This window comes from Peromyscus eremicus, chromosome 23 (genome assembly GCF_949786415.1).
Source record: "Peromyscus eremicus chromosome 23, PerEre_H2_v1, whole genome shotgun sequence".
Classification (NCBI taxonomy): Eukaryota; Metazoa; Chordata; class Mammalia; order Rodentia; family Cricetidae; genus Peromyscus; species Peromyscus eremicus.
The window spans coordinates 24,762,024-24,783,618 of NC_081438.1; the positions used below are offsets into that span (position 1 = coordinate 24,762,024).

Below are 21,595 nucleotides of genomic sequence, written 5' to 3' on the forward strand. Positions count from 1 at the left end.
ATAGGGGGCTTTCCTAGCACTACTGTTCTGTGGTGCACTTACGTTATTCTCATTGGTTGGTTTACTCAAGGGCGGTGACTGTTCTTGTCTCACCTTGCCAAGCAGGATGCCAGTTAACCCAGGGAGGTCTGGGGAGGACTTGGGAACTTAAACTTTATTTGACCCTTAATTCAAAGGGGAATTTCTATCCAAAATGGCTTCAGTTTGGTTCCTTCTTCCAAAAACAACCACCCTAACCAACCAGGCAGACCGGTGCACACGGTTGTGATGCCAACACTTGGGAAGTAGAGGAAGGATCAGGCCTTCAAGGTCATCCTCTAATACACAGGAGGTTGGAGTTCAGTCTGGGTTATTTTTATGACGCTATTTCAAAAACAAAACAACATAGACAAACGACAGGCCTGGGGATATAACTCAGTTGGTAGAAGCTTTGCCTAGCATCACGATGCCTTGGGCTCTGTCCCCAGCACCACATAAAATGTAGTCCTGCCCACCCATAATCCCAGCACTCAAAAGGTGGAGACAGAGTGTCAGGAGTTCCAACATCATCCTCAGCTACACAGGCAGTTAAGAGGCCGGTCTGGGTTGTATGAGACCCTGCTTCAAAAAAAAAAAAAACCCAAAACTTAGCCGGGCGGTGGTGGCGCACGCCTTCAATCCCAGCACTCGGGAGGCAGAGGCAGGCGGATCTCTGTGAGTTCGAGGCCAGCTTGGGCTACAGAGTGAATTCCAGGAAAGGCGCAAAGCTACACAGAGAAACCCTGTCTCGAAAAACAACAAAAAACAAAACAAAACTTAAACCGTAGTTTCCCAAGGACGAAGCAGCCCAGCGGCCTCCATTACCCAGCACGGAAGCATCAGGGGTCACGGGGTCGCCAGCGCCCTCTCGGATGATATCTTTCAGCACACCTCGGTCCCCAGAAATGTCCAACATCCGCTGACTCAGTCGCTCGTAGGGAGACTGAGAGAGAGAGAGAGAAAGCCACAGGCCTCAGGGGTGAGAGCCACCCGGCCGCCTCCCCAGGCCCGTGTCCCCGTTCCCGCCCTCCTCACCTGGCCAGGGACTTCGTCCCCTTCCAGGGATCCGGGGCCGCGGGTGCTGCCGCCCATGGCCGCGCTCCGGGGGCTCCCCACCTCGTGCTTCCGAGGTTCCCCGACCCCCTCGCTCCGCTCCGTACCTGGCAGTTGTCTCGCGACGGTGGGATTCCATCCCTCAGGCGCGAGAAGACGCTCATCTTGCCGCTCAACGGTCGCCAAACGCCTCCCCGGAAGCAACGCCCGGAAGTGAGGCCCCCCGGGTCGGACGCGTGCTGCGCAGGAGAAACACACGTGATGGACGCGGGCGCGTGCGCATGCGCGGAGGCGGCTCCCGGCATGCACCTCACACGTGGCAGCCGACGCGAAGTATGATGGGGTACCCGGGGGGTTGCAGGCGAAACCTTTCATGTTTCATAAACAAAGGCTGGGCCTCGAGCCGTTCTTTAGGTCTCTGCGTTGCTGTTTGCCGTTCTGTCACAGGTAGAACACATCGCCACAAAATTGGTGACTTAAAGCGACACCTGCTTTTTTTTTTTTTTGGAGCTAAGGATCGAACCCAGGGCCTTGCACTTGCTAGGCAAGCGCTCTACCACTGAGCTAAATCCCTAACCCGACACCTGCTTTTTAACCTCAGGGTTGAATAGTTAGATGTGCAATAACTTATTTTTGTGAGGACCGGATGTAGTCAATATTAGACAAGTGATCTAAGGCTGAACAGCATCCCCAGCCTCCCTTCAGGGGATTCTAAGTAGGTCCCCATCTCCGAACAATGCATCTAGCCCTTCACTGAGGAGTCTAGACAGGCTCTCTACTGCTGAGCTATGTTCTCAACCCCAGACTTCACTTTTTTTTTTTTTTTTTACCCTGAGACAGGCTTTCTCTGTGTAGCTCTAGCTGTTCTGGAATTCACTCTGTAGACCAAGCTGGCCTTGAACTCACAGAGATCCGCCTGCCTCTTCCTCCCGAGTGCTGGGATTCAAGGTGTGTGCCATCACAGCTGACTCCAAGATTTCAGATTTTAAAAGTTCGTCATGTAGTGGCATTGATGGAAAGGAGTCTGATGTCAGAGTACCAGGCTTGTGACTGTTTTCACATCAGATTCACAAACAGACACCATGGACCGGGCTAGGGATGTAATTCAGTGGTAGAGTGCTTTTGTAGCATGCTCGAGATCCTGGTTCTATCTCCCAACAAGGCAAGAAACAAACCAGGCCAGGCAAGATGGCCAAGTGGGAAGGTGCTTGCCACCAACCCTGCCAACCAGGACCCACAGGTGGAAGGAGAGAACCGACTATTGCAAGTTATTCTCCACCCTTCCCATGCATAAGGTGGCCTGTGCCTGCAAGCACACGCAATAGATGTTAAAATAAATAAGTAAATAAACAAAAGCAGCTAGCAGGCCATTGCCACCCTCGCATGGTCCGGGACTTCATCCCCTTCCAGGGGATACAAGCCAAGACAGTGACTGTCTTGACTGGGAGCCTGGACTAGCAGGAGACAAGAGACTTGTTGATGTTTTATTCTTTGCTCTTTAGGGGGCCTGCCACCCAGCTCCCAAATAGATCACACACGGAGGCTTATTCTTAATTATAAATGCCCAGCCTTTAGCTTGGCTTTTCTTAAAGTTGCTAGTCAGCTTTTCTTAAATTATCCCGTCTACCTTTTGTCTCTGTGCTTTTTCCTTTTCTTACTTCTATATATCTTACTTTCACTCTTCCTCCGTGGCTTGCTGTGTGGTTGAGTGGCTGGTCCCTAGTGTCCTCCTCTCCTTGTTCTCTTGCCTTTTCCTCTTCTTCTTCTTCTTCTTCTTCTTCTTCTTCTTCTTCTTCTTCTTCTTCTTCTTCTTCTTCTTCTTCTTCCTCCAGATTTCTCCTATTTATTCTCTCTGTTTGCCAGCCCTGCCTAACCTTTCTCCTGCCTCGCTATTGGCCTTTCAGCTCTTTATTAGACCATCAGGTGTTTTAGACAGGCACAGTAACACAGCTTCACAGAGTTAAACAAATCTAACATGAAAGAATGCAACACAGCTTTGCATTGTTAAACAAATGTTCCAGAGCATAGACAAATGCAACACACCTTAAAATAATATTCAACAAGAGGGACTGACATTGGAAATGCTCTACAACTTGATCTTTTGTTTTGTTTTGCTTTTGAGATAGTCTCAGGAGGCCCAGGATGACTTTGAACTTGTTGTGTAGCTGAGAATGAACTTGAACTTCTGGCCTTCTGTCAGCACTTCCCAAGTCCTGAGATTATAGGTGTTCACCACCCTGTCCAGTTTACACCTTGACCTTGAGAGTGAACATACACAAGTAAGATATACATCATTACATCACACTGTGTGGTTAAGATCTGTTCATGTTACATCTCAAATGAAAAAAAATCAGAATAAGCAATGTGTTTTATCATTTTTTTGTGCACACACACACACATCTCATCCAAACCTACAAAACAAGAGAAGATATAAATAAATAAAACACCTTTAAAATTCTAGGGTAGGGGTATTCAGAAAGCTGCTTGTCATAGCGCATACCTGCTCTGGTTTGGAGTTCGTAAGTATAGAGGGTATGCTTGTCTCGCCCCTCCCCCATCCCGGGCAAGGCCACTATCTGCCCACTAGGTTATCATAAAGGACCCAGCAGAGGCTGCCGCCTCAGTCTCGTGGTATGACCCACTTTCCACCTGATTCTGGATGACCTTGGGGACACAGGTGTTGTTGAAAAAAGGGAGTGGAGAGGAGAAGGGGCGGGCACCAGGCAGTGGGACTCTGTGTCCAGCTGGGTGCCCCAGGTCTGTGCGTCAGCTGTCCCATTCTGGAAGGAAGAAAGGTCTATAGTGACCAGACAGAGCTGCTGGTTTGAGACCCTAGTGGGAGGCCTGGTGGACCACAAGAGACCAGGTAATGCAATCGCAGGCGTGCGGATGGAGTTGCTGTCATGGTCTAGGGGAGACTTCATTTCTGTTTCCACAGGGAGCAGGTGGGAGATGAGCACCAAAGCCTCCCCATCCCAGGCTCTCGGAGGACAGTGTTGTTCCGGGACAAGGGACTTGGTGCTTGGTGCTGAGTATGTAGCTAGTGAATAGGTACTGACTTACCAAACATGCCTGAGGCCCCCGGGTTCTATACCCAGCACTGTATAAACTGGATATAATGGGGGCATACCTGTAATCCCAGCACTCTTAGTACTCCAATCTCAGGTGGAGGAGGAGGATCAGGAGTTCAGTCTCACCCATGGCTACATACAGAGTTCAAGGCCATCACTGCTAACACGAGTCTGGTCCCTAAAGGAAAAAACAAAATAACAAAAAAAAAAAAAAAACCCAAAAAACAAAAAACAATCTTGCTTTATTTAAGATTGCCTAGGTGGGCCAGGCAGTGATGGCACATGCCTTTAATCCCTGCACTCTGGAGGCAGGGGCAGGTGGATTTTTATGAGTTCGAGGCCAGCCTGGTCTACAGTGTGAGTTCCAGTACAGCCAGGTCTACACAGAGAAAACCTGTCTTGAAAAATGAGAGAAATAGAGAGAGAGAGAAAGAGAGAGAGAGAGAAAGAGAGAGAGAGAGAGAGAGAGAGAGAGAGAGAGAGAGAGAGAGAGAGAGTCCTTGAAATAGAATCCCCAGAGCTGGGGCTCTGGAACCTCTAGGACTCAAAAATAAAAAGTAAGGGGGGGACGGGGCACTACCTCATCAGTAGAGTGCTTGCCTAGTGTGTGTAGGGCCCTGGGTTCAATCCCCAATGCTGGGGGAGTGTGTGTGTGTGTTGGGGGTGTCACATCTCCTGACATTTGTGATGCTGGGGACTGAACCCAGGACCTCATGGATGTTAGGAAAGTGGCTGTACCTCTCTGAGTTACACCCCCAGTTGAGCTGTATATCCAGACCCATAGTGACCTTTTTTTTTTTTTTTTTCCATTTAAGTCCTTTTTTTTTTCTGGATGGAGAAACCGAGGTTCAGGGTCATAGTAGGTTAAGATCAGAATCCAGGGCCGGCATCCTTCTCCCTAAGCTTCCAGCATCCCTTGGGTTGGGGGCAGAAACGACAAGGGGAGGGAGTGGCAGGATAGAAGGCTGACTGATGTCACCTGTGTTGCAGCTGAGCCTGCGTGCATGGCTTGGCGCGCGGCTGTGCCGGAGCTACAGGACCAACTACAGTGCCCCATTTGCCTGGAGGTCTTCAAGGAGCCTCTGATGCTACAGTGCGGCCACTCCTACTGCAAAGACTGCCTGGACTCCTTGTCCCAACACCTGGACTCCGAGCTGCGCTGTCCCGTGTGTCGTCAGTGGGTAGACTACAGCAACTCCCCACCTAATGTCTCCTTGGCACGGGTGATCGATGCCCTGAGGCTCCCGGGGGACACAGAGCCCACCGTTTGCGTGCACCACCGGAACCCTCTCAGCCTCTTCTGCGAGAAAGACCAGGAGTTCATCTGTGGTCTCTGCGGCCTGCTGGGCTCCCACCAACACCACCGAGTCACACCCGTCTCCACCGTCTACAGCCGCATGAAGGTGCGAGGGGCGGGCGGGCCTCTAGCGGGAGGAGCGGAGCAAAGGGACAGCTTTCCTGAGCTCTCTTGCGCCTCCACTCGGTGGAAGCAGCCTACTGCACCAGGGCTCCATTTCCCACCCCAACTCCATTTTGGGAGCATATGCATATACAAGCATGCATTATTATTCATTAGTTTTTAACGTTTATTTGTTTATTGACTGTGTGCATTCGTGTACCACGGCATGCATGTGAGAGTCGGAGGGCAGCGTGTAGAAGTCAGTTCTCTCCTTCCACGTGGGGGTCCCATTCACTGGTTTTGAACAGTTGCTTATACCAGGTGCTGGGGAATCTCAGCTGCAGGAGTGACGGGGATCCTCTCGCCAGACCTTTACTCTTCTTTTTCTTCCTCCTCTTCTTTGCATCTCTGGCTTGCTGTACAGACAGAAGGCTTAGTCTAGAGCTTAAGCAGCGCTCTACCACGGGGCCACATCACCAGGTTTCCTTTAGTTCGGTGAGATGGTTTTTTCTAGTGGTTTATCTGAGACAAGGTTTTACTATGGTAGCCCAGGCTGGTCTTGAACTCACTATGCAGGCCAGATTGGCCTTGACCTCTAAATCTTCTTGTCTCATTCTTCACAGAGCTGAGATTATAGGCATGCACCACCATGGGTGTTTTTTTTTCTTTTTACGGTTTTTATTAATTTCTGAGTGGACACATGTGTGCATATGTATGGAGGTCAGAGGACAACTCCCAGGAATCAGTTCTCTTCTTCCACCACGTAGGTCCCAGGATCAAACTCAGGTCATCAGGCTTCATCCGCTGAGCCATAACGTTGGCCTGGCTTCTTGAGAGCTCCTCAGTCTAGCTGTTCACAAACAGGAGGGCAAGACCTTTGTTCCCTGCTGTGGGTCAGTGGCCACCATTGTGGTTCTCAACCTGTGGGGCGTGACCCCTTAGGGTTAAGCAGCCCTTTTACAGATGGCCTGCATATCACATATTTACATTACAGTTCCTAACAGCAGCAAAATTACAGTTATGAAGTAGCAAAAAAATAATTTCATGGTTGGGGGGTTTGCCACAAGATGAGGGACTGTATTAAAGGGTCACAGCATTAAGAAGGTTGAGAACCACTCTCTACAGCTAGAGCTGGCAAGTGGTAAACGTCTGAAATATATATGTTAAATTGAATTCCTCAATCTATGGATCTCAGATGAACAGATCAACATTTATTATTTTAAAATTTTTTCAAATGTAATATAAATAAGGCATATATGGGCTGGAGAGATGGCTCAAAGGTTAAGAACACTGGTTGTTCTTCCAGAGGTCCTGAGTTCAATTCCCAGCAACCACATGGTGGCTCACAACCATCTGTAATGAGATCTGGTGCCCTCTTCTGACATGCAGACATACATGCAGGCAGAACACTGTATACATAATAAAATAAATCTTTGGGGGAAAAAAAGAGAGTCATATGTATAAGGCTGGAGATATGACTCAATGGTAGAGCACCTGCCTAGAATCCCCCAGTGAGGGGCTGGGGTGTGGCTCACTGGTAGAGCATCTGTCTAGAATCCCCCAGTGAGGGGCTGGGGCGTGGCTTAGAGTCAGAGAGCTTGCCTAGCAGGTGCAAGGCCCTAGATTTCCCCAGCACAAGAAAGAAAGAAAAAATATATACATAAAGTTTGTAAGTGGGACTGAAAGAGGTTAGTTTTCTTGTTCCTTTTTGGTGCCTTTATTTCTTCCTTCAACCTGGAAAGACAAGTATAACACCAGGGCTGGGCAGTGCCTGTGCCTTTGGCTTGCATGTACACACTGGGTGTCTTATATGTGCAGGCACTGTGCTGTAGGCACATGCTAGACTACTGCTGTAGGCAAAAGCCTCACCAGCTGCATCACCAAGTGAAGATGCATCACTTGGATCTGAGGAGTTCTGTGTGTTAGGTGGAAATGGACTTTCCAATCTGAGATCTGAATTCCAAGGAAATAGGGGGAAGAAGAAGAGGAGGGGAGGAGGAAGGGGAAGAAGGAGGGGAGGAAGAAGAGGAGGAGAGGAGGAGGAAAAGAAGGAGGAAGAGGAGGAGGGAGAGAAGGAGGAAGAGGAGGAGGAAGGGGAGGAAGAAGGGGAGGGGAGGAGGAAGAGGAGGAAGGGAGGAGGAGGGGAGGAGAAGAAGAGGGGAGGAGGGAGAGGAGGAGGAAGAGAAGGAGGAAGGAGAGGAAGAAGAGCAGGAGGGGAGGAGGAAGATGAGGAGGGGAGGAGGAGGAGGAAGAGGAGGAGGAAGAAGAGGAGGAGGAGGAAGAAGAGGAGGAGGAAGAAGAGGAGGAGAGGAGGAGGAAAAGGTGGAGGAGGGGAGGAGGAAGAGGAGGAGGGGAAGAGGAAGAGGAGGAGGAGAGGAGGAGGGACAGGAGGAGGGAGGGGAGGAGGAAGCAGCACCCGCAGAAGAGCAGGAGGCATGTGGGAGGTACTTCCAGCATGGACAGATGGTCCGATGGCCAGGGCACTTGCTGCACGAGGGCCTGAACTGGAATCTCCAGCACCTGTGTGAAAAGCCAGGCGTGGCCATGTCTGCCTGTGACACCAGAAGTGTGGGAAGAAAGAGACAGGAGGGTGGCTGGGCTTGCTGGCTGCCAGCCTACCTTCAGCATCACAGAGAGACCCTGTCTCCAGGGAACAGGGCAGGGAGTGACAGACCTGGACATCTGACATCCTCCTCTGGGCTCCACAGGTGTGCAAATGGCATGCACACCCTCATATGTGTGTGCATATCTTACACACACACACACACACACACACACACACACACACACACACGCCATCCCAAGATTCACGAGGGTAAGTGAGCTGAAGAGCCATGCTTGGTGGTAAATATCCATAGTTCCGCACTGGAAATGTGGAGGCAGGAGGATCAGAAGTTCAGTCAGCCTTGGTTATATGTCAAGTTTGAGGCTAACCTGAGTTACATGAAACCCCCTTTTAAAAGAGAAAGAGAGAGGAGAGGGGGAGGGGGAAGGAAGGAGGGAGGAATGGAGAAAAGAAGGGTCAGGCATGGTGGCACATGGGAGGCAGAGGCCTGCAGATCTTAGTGAGTTCAAGGCCAGCCTGGTCTACATATTAAGTTCCAGGTCAGTCAGGGCTATATAGTGAGACCTTGTCTCTAACAAACAAACAAACAAACACAAAATAAAAGAGAAATGAAAGAATAGAGGGAGGGAAGAAGGGAGGGAGGAACAGAGGGAGGGAAGGAGAGGTTGGAGCCAGATAGGGCAGTCAAGTAAGCAGGACTCAAACTGCGGAAGCCTGCATGAGCCAGGAAAGGACCTGGAGTTTATTTAGAAGCCGTGGGCAGATGGTGGCCTCTGGAGGTTTGAAGCCTGGTGGTGATGTGGTCAGCTCTCCCTGGCTGGAGAGTGGACCAGAGTGAGGCTGAAGGCCGCAGCAGGGTCTGCAGGGACCAGGAACTAACAGGTAGAAACCGGTAAGGAAGTCCAGATGTGCCAGGATGCTTGGAAGGAAGATGAGGAAGACCCCTGAGGCCTGAAGGTGGGAAGGAAGGAGCATTCGAGGACCCGAGCATCGCAGACAGGTGGGCTGCCGTGAGAGATATGCAGTAGTCCACACCTGGGTGACACCATCGCTAGGGACAGGCAGAGAGAGAAGGAAGACATGGAGGAACCCAGGAGCATCAGGGCTTAGGATATGGGAGAGGGCTGGAGAGCTGGCTCCGCCGCTTTGTGAGCACATGTCGCTCTTGCAGAGGACCCATGTTTTGTTCCCAACATCCATGTCAGGGGCCTCACAACCACCTGTAACTCCAGCTGCAGGGGAGTCCCATGCCTCAGGCCTCCTTGGACACCAACGCTTAGCACATACATACCCCAACCAGTTATATACACATATACTCACATACTTAAACATAAAATAAATCTGTTTTAAAAACCTTTTTTAAAAAAAAAAAAGAAGGCATGGTGTGAGGGCTGCGGAGACGACTTAGTCAGTACGGTGCTCGCTGTGCGAGCGTGAGGAATGGAGTTAGAGTCCCTAGGCCCACACAAAAAGTCGGGGTGTAGTACTATGTGCTGGCAACCCCAGCACTGAGGAGGCAGAGACAGGCAGATTCTTGGGGCTTCCAGGCCAGCCATCCTGCTTAGCTGAATTAGGGGAGCCCCAGGACAGTGACAGGCCCTGTCTCAAAATACAAGTTGGAGAGTATGTGAGGAATAACAGCTGAGGTTGACCTTTGGCCTCCACACACATGCGCACCTGCACATACATAAACACACATAAGCACACAGGATATGGGGAGAGAGAAAGAGGGGACAGTAGCGGACTGTGGCATTCTGGGAATCAGAGAGCCCGGCACCTTCAGATCTGCTCTCTGTGTCTATGAGGCCTGGAATGGAGCCTGGAATGTAGGGGTGACGAAGCCAGGTATGGTGGCCCATACCTGCCATTCCAGCACTCTGGAGTTCTGAGGATCAAGAATTAGAGGCTAGCCTGGAGTACATGAAGGGGAGCCTGTCTCAGAAACAACGAAAGCCAACAACAAACAGCACTTGGGGAGCAGGTAGATCTGAGTTGACAGCTGGGTCAGCGAGACAGCTCAGCCCATAAAAGCATCCGCTGTGCAATCCTGAAGAGCCGAGTTCAATCCCTGCATATGGTAGAAGGAGAGAACTGACTCCTTTTTTTTTTTTTGGTTTTTCAAGACAGGGTTTCTCTGTGTAGCTTTGCGCCTTTCCTGGAACTCACTGTGTAGCCCAGGTTGGCCTCGAACTCACAGAGATCCGCCTGGCTCTGCCTCCCGAGTGCTGGGATTAAAGGCGTGCGCCACCACCGCCTGGCGAGAACTGACTCCTTAAAGCTGTCTTCTTCTGACCTTTACACACGTATCTTGGCATGCACACACACACAATATTGTTTGTTTGTTTGTTTTCGAGACAGGGTTTCTCTGTGTAGTTTTGGTGCCTGTCCTGGATCTCACTCTGTAGACCAGGCTGGCCTCAAACTCACAGAGATCCGCCTGGCTCTGCCTCCCGAGTGCTGGGATTAAAGGCGTGCACCTCCGCCGTCCGGCCACAATTTTAAAAAAAATATATATATATATTTTGATCGATTTTTTTTTTTGAGTTCTCAATACATTATCCCACTGGCCTGGAACTCACCATGGAGCACAGGCTGGCCTGGAACTATCTTCCTGCCTCAGTCTCCTGAGAGCTGGGAATGCAAGTGTGTGGCTTGATGTCTTATCTTCCTCTTCCTGTAGCCCAGTTCACTGACCTGTCTCAGCCCTCTCTGCTTAAGGAGGTGACTGTCGTGTTCCCTCCCGAGACTGCTGGAGATGCTCCGAGGCCCTGCTCCTCTAGGACAAGAACAGGGCATTGGCTGCCCCTGGATACCTGGGCTTGCTTGCTTCTTTCTTTTTTTAAAAGAACGTTTAGATTTGTTTTATTATTTCATGTGCAGGAGTATTTCGCCTTCACGGATGTGTGTGCATCATGGGCATGCCTGGTACCCAAGGAGGTCAGAAAAGGGTGCCGGATCCCCTGGGGCTGGAGTTAGAGATGGTTGTGAGCTGCCACATGGGTGCTGCGAGTCAAAGCCCTGAGCAGTTTCACCAGCCCCTTGTTCTCCTTGTCTTCCTTCTTTGCCCTTTCGCTTCCCCCCTTTCCTTTCTTCCCTCTTCTCCCTCTCCCTCCCCTACTCCCCATTTCTTTTCTTTTCCCCTCCCTGACATAGTCTGGGTTACATGTAATGTAGGCTGGCCTTGAACTCCTGCCTCAGCCTCCCGGGGGCTGGGGTGACAGGTGTGCACCATTACATCCATCTTCCTTAAACACTCTTCACCTGTGTGTGGAGGGGACCTGGGAAGCCCTGGTTCCTACCCTGGCTCCACATCACGGTCACTGGGAAACTCCCAAGGGAAAGGTCCTGTGCTTTGTGAGGAGAGGGAGAGCGATTGGCCGCCTCCTCACAGAACCACGGCATGTCACCTGCAGGAAGAACTCGCAGGCCGCATATCCGAGCTGAAGGAGGAGCAGAGGAAAGTGGAGGAACACATTGGCAAACTGGTGAACAACAGGACCCGGATTATTGTGAGTCCCTTCCCTCCGCCTGGGGCCCTAGATCCGTCCACCCCATTTCCTGCAGAACTCAGTTTCCCACTCCCTTCTCCCCGCCCAACCACCATTCCCTCTTTCTGACAGGGTCTTAGGTAGGCAGGATGATCTTGAACTCTTGACATAGCTGAGAATTACCTTGAACTTCTCATCCCTCTACCTCCTCTTCTTGAGTGCTGAGATCATAGGTGTGTCCCGCCATGCCTGGTTTATGCAGTGATGGGGATGGGACCTAGCGCTTCATGCGTGCTAGGCAGGTGCCCTACCTGGACCACATCCTGGGGGATTCTAGGTAAGAGCTCTAGCACTAAGCTACACCCCCAGCCCCTCACTGGGGAGTTCTGGGCAGGTGCTCTACCACTGAACCACACCCCAGCCCCTCACTGGGGGATTCTAGGCAGGTGCTCTACCACTGAGCCACACCCCAGCCCCTCACTGGGGGATTCTAAGTACTGCTAAGCTCTGTCCCTGACCTAAATTTTCTGAGCATTTAGTTTTGATTTTATTTTTGTCGTGCTGCAAATCAACCCAAGCCCTGTACAATCGAGGTGAGCACAGGGTTCTCAGCACTGAACCAGCCCCACCCCTACCCTCCACCACCAACAAACCCTTTTCTAATTTGTCCTTTACAGAAAAGGGTGCCTTCTGTACAAAGCCAAGTTCAAAGAATACCCTGGTGGCTGGGGGAGGCCCCATTCCTTATAAGGGAATTGGACCCAGCTGTCAGAACTGGTTCCAAGTTGGCTTTCGTTCAGTCCTTTGAGGCTGTGATAAGGCAGGACTGGAATCCCTGAGATAAAGTCCCCAAGCTTGGGCCCAGCTCTCCTCCATACTTCAGTGCCACCTGTGTCTGCTTGCCCTTGGTAGCGATCATGGGGTACTGAGGAACGAAAGCCTGGACAGGAAGCTGCTGGCGTTGGGGGCTAGGAGTGACAGAGAAGGGACAGGAATGTCACACATGCTCTCACTCAGTTCTGAGCCTTAGGAGGAAAATGATGGAGACCAGGTTTCTCTGTGCGGCCCTGGCTGTTCTGGATCTATCTATGTAGACCAGATTGGCCTCTGCCTCCCAAATGCTGGAATTAAAGGCATGTGCCACCACCACCCGGCTGATAGTGGCTGTCATTGTCCTACTTGTCATGTTTGAAGCTCACACTCAGGGTTCGGTGGGGAAACATGTAATGTCTGTCCCTTTCTACAGTCTAATCCCCCCACACACTTTTTTCCTTTTTAGTTTTTGTTTTGTTTTTGATACTGGGTCTTACTGTGTTCTCTGTGTAGCCCAGGCTGGCCTAGAACTTACAGAGATCAGACTGCTGGGACTAAAGGCATGCGCCACCACACCTCACCCTAGCTCTTTCTCTTTTGTGTTATTACAAATCATTTAATCTTTAGCTATTCTATTTTTTTTTAATTAAGTGTTTAAGACCATGTACATGGCCAAATATTTACCAACTTTATTTTTAATCTCAAAGTCAACTGAAGCTCACTTTTAGCGTCTGGGGAGGAGCCCTTGGCTAGTTCTGGCTCCTTTAATCTGTCCTCAACCAGTCATGCTATGGGATGGATTCAGGGTCTTGCTGACTAGGTGGCCTCCCTCAGAAGTGTTGAGGACAGTTCACTCTAGGGCTACCCCTTACTTTCAGAATGTACATTTTTTTTTTTTTTTTTTGGTTTTTCGAGACAGGGTTTCTCTGTGTAGCTTTGCACCTTTCCTGGAACTCACTTGGTAGCCCACCTGGCCTCGAACTCACAGAGATCCGCTTGGCTCTGCCTCCCGAGTGCTGGGATTAAAGGCATGTGCCACTACCGCCCGGCCAGAATGTACATTCTTGAGAGTGCAAACCCTGGATCTCCACTGCTCCCTCTGGTCAAGAGAATGAGGATGTGTGACTTGCCCAAGCTTCAGGACCCTTTGAGAAGCAGCCTGTACTTTCCTGGAATGTAGCTGACGCAGGGACACGGGCCAAAGTTTCGGCTGTTGTCTTTAGCCCTGTAGCATGATTGGCTTTGGCCGTCCAGTATGGTTATTGAACACTCAGAAGGTCACTTACACCAGTATTTAAGAACAAACAGTGCTTTCAAACTTAGCTGTTGATTCACTTAGATAAAGTTTGACAAAGACATGTTTCTAAATAAACCTTAACTTTGTTAGGACTCAGTTTCCTAACTAGAAGTCTGATGAGCTCAGTGGAAACTATGAACAATTATCTGATAAAACATTAAACCTTTGTTCTCTATGCATATTTTTGTAAACCCATACTATTTTTACTAATAAAACAACTTTACATTTCAATGGAAACATAGGAAACTGTAGCTTAAACACAGAGAACATGTGTACTATGTCTTAAATGTGTAACATCTATAACTGCAAACAAAACAGTCCTGGAGATAGTTTTAAAAAATAACATCTAGTCATGAGTGCCTTTAACCCCAGCTCTCAGGAGGAAGAGGCAGGCAGATCTCTATAAGTTCCAGGGCAGCCTGGTCTATATGAGTTCTAAAACAGCCAGGTCTATGTAGAGATCCTGTCTCAAAATAAATGAATAAATAAATAAATAAATAAATAAATAAATAAATAAATAAATAAATAAATAAAATCACAGGACTGGAGAGATGGCTCAGAGATTAAGAGCATTAGCTGTTCTTCCAGAGGTCTTGAGTTCAATTCCCAGCAATCACAGGAAGGCTCACAATCATCTGTAATGACATCTGGTGCCCTCTTCTGGCGGCAGGTGTACATGCAGGCAGAATATTGTATACATAATAAATACATAAAACTAAAAAAAAAATTTTTAAATAAAATAACATCTAAATTAACAAATTTGTCAAATATTAGTTAAATAATAAATAAATGAATCTTATTATAACAAGCATTTAGAAACGAATTTTGTTTAAAAGTTTACAGTTGATTTTGAGTTCCTAAGGGGCCAACGCAGGGTAAAGTCTTAACATCTGTTACTTTGTGTCTGTGCTTTTGCTAGTCTCACTTTTCTTTGCTTACTTCTGTAGGTAAGATATTAATCGCTTGATCTGAAAGCACAGAGACAAGTGATTGTCTTAATTCTTGAATTCCGGCAACAGTAGAGTCTAGAAAGATCAGCCCCCAAGTGAGGCTATTTCTCCATTCGGGTGAGGTTGCAGGTTGGAGTAGAAGTCACCATGTCCTCAGGGGCGGTTTATTTCCCCCAAGCAATAGGGACTTCTTGGATCATTTTGTGGAACCAGACAGTGATTGAGCAAACAACATTCTAAGAATGTTTAATCACATACACATTTTATCTTCTGTTTTAGAGTTTTAGTTACATTGTGGACTAAAATGAATTTGGCCTAACTTGACAGTTTTAATTTATATGACCTTGTCCTAGTTACTGTTCTATTACTGTGAAGAGACACCATAATCAAGGCAACTCTTATAAAAAGAAAGCATTTAATTGGGGCTTGCTTACAGTTTTAGAGGGTTAGTCCATGGTCATCATGGCAGGAAGTAGACAGGCATGGCACTGGAGCAGTAGATGAGAGCTTTACACCCTGATTCACAGGTGGCAGAGGGGGTGGCAGAGCAGAAACAGACAGACAGAGAGACCGACACTGGGTCTAGCCTGGGCTTTTGAAGCCTCTATGCATGCTCTCAGTGACACCTCTCCAACAAGGCCACACCTACTAATCCTTCCCAAACAGTTCCACAGAGGCTGGGGAAATGGCTTAACTGTTAAGAATGCCTCTTGGGCTGGAGAGATGGCTCAGAGGTTAAGAGCACTGACTGCTCTTCCAGAGGTCCTGAGTTCAATTCCCAGCACCCACATGGTGGCTTACAACCATCTGTAATGAGATCTGGTGCCCTCTTCTGGCCTGCAGTCATACATGCTGTATACATAATAAATAAATAAATCTTTAAAAAAAAAACAAGAATGCCTCCTGCTCTTGTAGAGGACTCAAGTTCAGTTGCTATAACCAACACAGCACCTCGCAATCACCAGTAACTCCAGTCCTCGGGGAATCTGACACCCTCTTTCTGGCCTATATGAGCACTAGTAGAAACACATGTGCTATATATGTGCATGCACACAGGCAAAACACTCATAAAATAATAAAACAGATCTAAAAAATAGATTATTTTGATATGTATGAGTGTCTTGCCTGCATGCATGTATGTACACCATGTGTGTTTCTCGTGCCCACGGAGGCCAGAAGAGGACATCAAATCCCCCGGGACTAGAATTGCAGACAGTTGTGAGCTGCCTGTAGGTATTAGGAATTGAATCCAGGTCCTCGGCCAGAGCAACAGGTGCTCTTAATTGGTGATCCATCTCTTCAGCTCCAATAAATAAATTAAAAGAGAGAGAGAGAGAGAGACCTAGAAACCAATGCCAATGCCCATTTCTTTTTTTTCTTCTTGAGCTATGGTCTCTCTATGTAGCCCTGGCTGTCATGGATCTCGCTCTGTAGACCAGGCTGACCTTGAACTCACAGAGATCCACCTGGCCCTGCCTCCCAAGTGCTGGGATTAAAGGTGCATGCCACCACACCCACCCTCAGTGCCTATTTCTGACACAGCAAAATGTGCACTGATGATCCAGTATTGACTCAGCAGAAGTCCAACTGGTACTCAGTAAAACAGCAAACCATGACTAAGCACAAAGAAAAAATAATAAACTAGGCACAGTGGCACACACCTTTAATCCCAGCACTTGGGAGGCAGAGGCAGGCAGAACTCTGAATGTTGAGGTCAGCCTGGTCTACAGAGGGAGTTCTAGGACATCCAGGGCTACACGGGGAAAACCTGTCTTGAAAAACCTAAATAAATAAATAAGGCCAAACATATCCCAGCCAAGGCAAACCATGACTCAACAAAAAGCACATTATGACTTGACAAAAAAAATCAAGCCATGACTCAGCTAAAAAAAATATCAAACCATGACTCAGTAAAAACAGCCAAACATAATTCAGTAAAGCTCCAAATTGAGACTCAGCAAAATCACAAAGACTCAGTTGAATCGGCAACCATAGCTGCAGACTGGCCATTTTAGGGTTATGGGGTGAGGATCAGGGTCAGGGTCAGGGTTAGGAGTAGGGTAAGGTATTTGCCTAGCATGCATGAAGCCCTAGGTTCAATCCCCAGTACTGCAGAAAGTAAAAAAATATATACATAAATAGAAGCGGGTCATTTCTAGGGCTCCCCCATCACGACATGAACTCACAGCTATCATCAACCCACTGGGCATGTAGGCTGAGCCCCCTTCAGGATGGACCAGAAAAGCAAGGTCCTGGGGATGCTGAGACCGCCCCCAGCCCAGCAGGTGAGCTGTGACTGCACTGTGACACCCTCCTTGTCTTAGAATGAGTCCGATGTCTTCAGCTGGGTGATCCGCAGAGAGTTCCAGGAGCTGCATCACCTGGTGGATGAAGAGAAGGCCCGCTGCCTGGAGGGGGTAGAGGGTCACACACGTGGCCTGGTGGCCTCCCTGGACATGCAGCTGGAGCAGGCCCAGGGTACTCAGGAGCGACTGACCCAGGCCGAGCAGGTGCTGGAGCAGTTCAGTAATGAGAGTCACCATGAGTTCATCCGGGTGAGTGGCCAAGAGTGTGGTCCCCAGCCCTCTCCTTAACGATGCAGTTTTATACACAGCAGTAACCCCCTGTCCTTCTCTTTCTTCCAGAAGTTCCACGCCATGGCCTCCAGGTAACAACCTCAACTGAAACTGCTGGGAGAGAGGTCAGCCAGTGCCCAGTGTCTGCTGGCACAGGCGTCTCATCCCCATGGTCCCTCCATGTGGTCTAACCTTAAGCTGCTCCCAACGTGTGGCTCTGCCCAAGGAAAAGAACGGAAGTCAAGTGCCTGCCATCAGGGTTCTCACAGACTAGTCATGTAGAGGAAAAACTGGTCCCATCCCTGGGGTAACTATGGCAGCAGATACTGCCTCCTCCACTGCTATAGAAACGCAGTGGAGGAGGTGATGGCCAGGGACTGGCAGAGGCATATAGGGGTGACAGCTGAGAAGGCTGTGGTGTGCAGGCAGGCAGAGTGGGAGCCATCTCGAGAAATGGGGGTAAGGTGGTGTGCAGACCGCAGAGTGTGATAAGGTTCAGTGTTGCTGTGGAGTCAACTGCTTTGTGTGAGGAAGTGGAGAGGGAGATGTACCAGGCAGGCAAAGCCGGAATGAGTGCCCTTGAGGTGTGCTCTTTGGACCTTGGGAAGGGAGTGAGTTCATGTTAGTGCTGGAAAACTCAACAGTTTCTGAACCTTCCTCAGACCCTACGGACGTAGAGCTCCTTTTATCTCTTTTTAATTCTTATTTTATGTGTATGGGTGTTTTGCATGTATGTATGTCTGTGTGAAGTATCCACAAAGGCCATACGAGAGCATTGGCTTCCCCAGAACTGGAGTTACACGGTTGTGAGCTGCCACGTAGGTGCTGGGAATCGAACCTGGGTCCTCTCAGAGTAGCCAGTGCTCTTAACTGAGACATCTCTCCAGCTTCTCCTAGTTTTCCTTATGTGTGTGCTGGGCATGCACACTTATAGGTGTGGAGGCCAGAGGCCAGCCCTGGCTGCAGTTTTCAGATACCATCTACCTTGTTTTGGTTTTGTTTTTTGAGACAGGCTTTCTCTGGCCTGGGGCTCACCAAGTAGGCCAGGCTGGCCAGCCCGAGGGCCTCAGGGATTTGTCTGTCTCCACCTTCCCAGCATTTACTGTATCACCACGTTTGGCTTTTTCAGATTTATTCTTTTATTTTATGTGATGAGTGTTTGGCCTGCATGTGTGTCTATACGCCCATTGTGTGTTCAGTGCCTGAAGAGGTCAGAAGAGGGAGTTGGATCCCCTGGAACTAGAGTTGCAGACAGTTGTCATCTGCCATGTGGGTGCTGGGGACCGAACCCAGGTCTTTCGCAAGAGCGACAAGTGTTTTTAACCAGTGAGCCATCTCTAGCCACCAGGACTGGCTCTTTCATGTGGGTTCTGGGGATTGAACTCAGGTCTTCATTCCTACCAGGCAGGCAATCTACCCGTTGAGCTATCTCCCAGCCTGGCCTCCTTGTTGTCTGTGGTTTCCTTTATTCTTTGGGACTATGAGTCTAGAAGGCACTTATGGAAATGAACAGACGACAATGTGCCTATCTCAGCTGGAAACAGAATCCACCTTAGATACAGTGGGCAATCAAGTCACTTGACGTAGAGGGTCTCCGGTGGCAGCGCATGTCAGCAACGCCTGCCTGGAGGACTGGCTAAAACATGTGACACAACTTAACCAGGGTGATTGGTTTCTGATAAGCAAGGGTCTGCATCTCTAACAATTCCCAGGAAAGTTAGATTCCTGTTCCCCAGACCCGCGCTCTGTCAACAACTGTTGTGTTAGTAGCCTTGTCTCCCTGAGACCAAATGACGTAAGGGAGGCAATGTTTATTTCAGTCCATCACAGCCAGGAAGGTACGGCAGTATTCATGGCAGTGGGAGCGTGGGCTTGTTCACATGGTGGCAGATAGGGAGCTGAGAGATAAGGGTGAGCCAGAGGTAGGGATGACCTTCAAAGACCTGCTACAGTGACCTGTTTCCACCAGCCAGGCCCTACCTCTTTCTGATAGTACTACCATCTGGGGACCAGCTTCAAGGCATGAGCCTGTGGAGGGCACTTCCAAGACCATCCGTAAGAGCAGCCATGCAGCATCTCACGCTGTGTTCAGAGTGGCTTGGTTCTGGAAACCTGCCTGGGCAGCGAGGGAATGCAGAAAGAGCAAGTCCACAGACACACAGGAAAGCTGGTGTCAGGTGGGACAAGCACTCTGAGGTGATGGCATCCACTACGAAGAAACCTGGAACCTCAGCATGTTTATTATACACAGCACAAGGGTGGTGGTCGGGGTGACATTCTGTTGGTAGGCGGTGTTTGTAGGTCCGCAGTCTCAAACCGTTAACATCTAGGAGGAGGAAGCTGCAGGTTTTGTACACACTGGTCAATCTCTGGTGAACACTTGGACTTTCACACACTGGCAACATTTGTACTGGGACAAGAGGAAGGCTTTGCCATCCCATGGGTCTGAGGCATCGAGGTCCCTGACCTGGCCATGCCCATGTCAACCATAACAGTCACTCAAGACTTCATCTGTACTTTGCGCATTCACTCAGGGCTTCCTCTGCTCCCCACAATCCCAATCCTAGGCAGCAGGCGCGCTCCTAGGAAGGAGGTGTGAGGAGAGGGATGGTGGTACCATGAATGTGAGGCCTGAGTGGTGAATTTGCCTCTGTGGACTCCCACATGGGAAGGAGGGTGGGAGACAGCCTTAATGTAGAACTCCCCCACCATTGAAACTCATGCACACAGGGCGGAGGTCCAGCAGGCCCGGCCTTTGGAAGGCGCGTTCAGCCCGATATCCTTCAAGCCAGGTCTCCACCAGGCCGACATCAAACTGACTGTGTGGAAGAGACTCTTCCGGAAAGTTCTGCCAGGTGAGGCTTCAAATCGTCACCCTTTCAATTCATTGATGGCACCAAGAGGCACACAGAGAACTTATAGGGCGCCTGCATGGGGTGGCGAGGAGAGTGTGGGAACGGTTGTGTAAGCACACGTACTTGCAGAAGCCAGGCCGGCGCACACACCTCTCCCTGAGCAGAACTCTTGCACGCTGGCCATGTCTGATGTGCTTTAGGCACCATCCATCCGCTCGCCCATCTCGCCCACTTCCCCAACCTATCCCATCCATCCTTTCGTCTATCCACTCTATCCACACAGCCCTGTGCCCCGCTCCCTTCCAGGTCTTGGGGGACACAGAATCAGCACAGCTGTTCCCCTACTCAAGGACTCAGGCTGGCCATCCCCTCCTGGGCAGGGTCTGCAGCTTCTCTGTGAACCAACCCCGGGTCTCTTTCTCTTCCAGCTCCAGAATCTCTCAAGCTGGACCCAGCTACTGCCCACCCTCTCCTGGAGCTCTCCAAAGGCAACACAGTGGTGCAGTGTGGCCTCCTCGCCCAGAGACGGGCCAGCCAGCCTGAGCGCTTCGACTACAGCACCTGTGTCCTGGCCAGCAAGGGCTTCTCTTGGGGTCGCCACTACTGGGAGGTGGTGGTGGGTAGCAAGAGTGACTGGCGCCTGGGAGTCATCAAGGGCACAGCCAGCCGCAAGGGCAAGCTGAGCAAGTCCCCAGAGCACGGCGTATGGCTGATAGGCCTCAAAGAGGGCCGCGTGTATGAGGCTTTTGGCTGCCCACGGCTGCCGCTGCCTGTGGCTGGCCACCCCCATCGCATCGGTGTCTACTTACACTATGAGCAGGGTGAACTCACTTTCTTCGACGCCGACCGCCCCGATGACCTGCGGATACTCTACACCTTCCAGGCTGACTTCCAGGGCAAGCTGTACCCCATCCTGGACACATGCTGGCATGAGAGGGGCAGTAACTCACTGCCCATGGTACTGCCCGCACCCAGTGGGCCTGGACACCTCACACCCGTACAGCTATAGGCTGCCCAGGTGCGGTCTGCCCGTTGGCCCATCCTGCTAGACACAGGAATTTAGGGGGTTCTGCTGGTCTTAAAAGAAAGTTTGGACTGCTTGAGAAGTTTCTTCACACCTGCACATCCCTGAAACATTTCTAGCAGGGAATATAGGCCCCTCCCCACCACCTAGGGGTATGGGTATTACCTTCCACCTTTCCAGGTCCTGTATCCACTCAACCTGAGCAACCTTGTCCCTCCCAACTCTTCAAGCAGAGGACAGAAACAGTCCCACACATACTGAATTCTTACCATTGGACCCTTCAAACACCTATTAAAAACAATACATTTGACATTTTTCTCATTAATTATTACTGTTACTTTGGCACCAAGATGAAAGGTATTTGGACCCCAATATTGGGTTTCTCTCCCAACGCAGTAAGCTAGATCAAACTGAATTAAAAAGACCAGGTTCATTGGGCAAGCACTCCCAGATGACCTTTCTAGCCCTCATAGGTGAGTGGGGGG

The 21,595-nt window shown here is 49.8% G+C and overlaps 2 protein-coding genes across 4 annotated transcripts in view; one reads left to right on the forward strand and one right to left on the reverse strand.

Moving 5' to 3' along the window:
• Fkbp6 (FKBP prolyl isomerase family member 6 (inactive)) overlaps nt 1-1,259 on the reverse strand; it is a 58,658-nt gene extending 57,399 nt beyond the window's left edge. For 2 of the 3 annotated variants that reach the window (XM_059248903.1, XM_059248901.1), the window contains exons 1-2: nt 1,179-1,259; nt 844-961 (exon numbers count right to left, since the gene is read on the reverse strand). In XM_059248903.1, the coding sequence (XP_059104886.1) occupies nt 844-961; nt 1,179-1,235 (175 nt within the window). In that variant the 5' untranslated portion in view covers nt 1,236-1,259. The other variant, XM_059248902.1, reaches the window with a different exon arrangement.
• A 3,879-nt stretch (nt 1,260-5,138) lies between these two features.
• LOC131898464 (E3 ubiquitin-protein ligase TRIM50) lies at nt 5,139-21,172 on the forward strand. The gene is made up of 6 exons (XM_059249650.1): nt 5,139-5,545; nt 11,521-11,616; nt 16,980-17,210; nt 17,301-17,323; nt 19,962-20,086; nt 20,515-21,172. Exons 1-6 carry the CDS (start codon nt 5,147-5,149, stop codon nt 21,093-21,095), a joined length of 1,455 nt encoding a protein of 484 aa, XP_059105633.1. The 5' UTR covers nt 5,139-5,146; the 3' UTR covers nt 21,096-21,172.
• Nucleotides 21,173-21,595: the final 423 nt, after the last annotated feature.

Excerpts from the sequence above, each read along its gene's own strand:
- LOC131898464 (XM_059249650.1), top strand. The coding sequence starts at position 5,147 with ATGGCTTGGCGCGCGGCTGTGCCGGAGCTACAGGACCAACTACAGTGC. Across the intron at positions 5,546-11,520 it reads CCGTCTACAGCCGCATGAAG|GAAGAACTCGCAGGCCGCAT; the intron begins GTGCGAGGGGCG and ends TGTCACCTGCAG. Across the intron at positions 17,211-17,300 it reads GTCACCATGAGTTCATCCGG|AAGTTCCACGCCATGGCCTC; the intron begins GTGAGTGGCCAA and ends TCTTTCTTCCAG.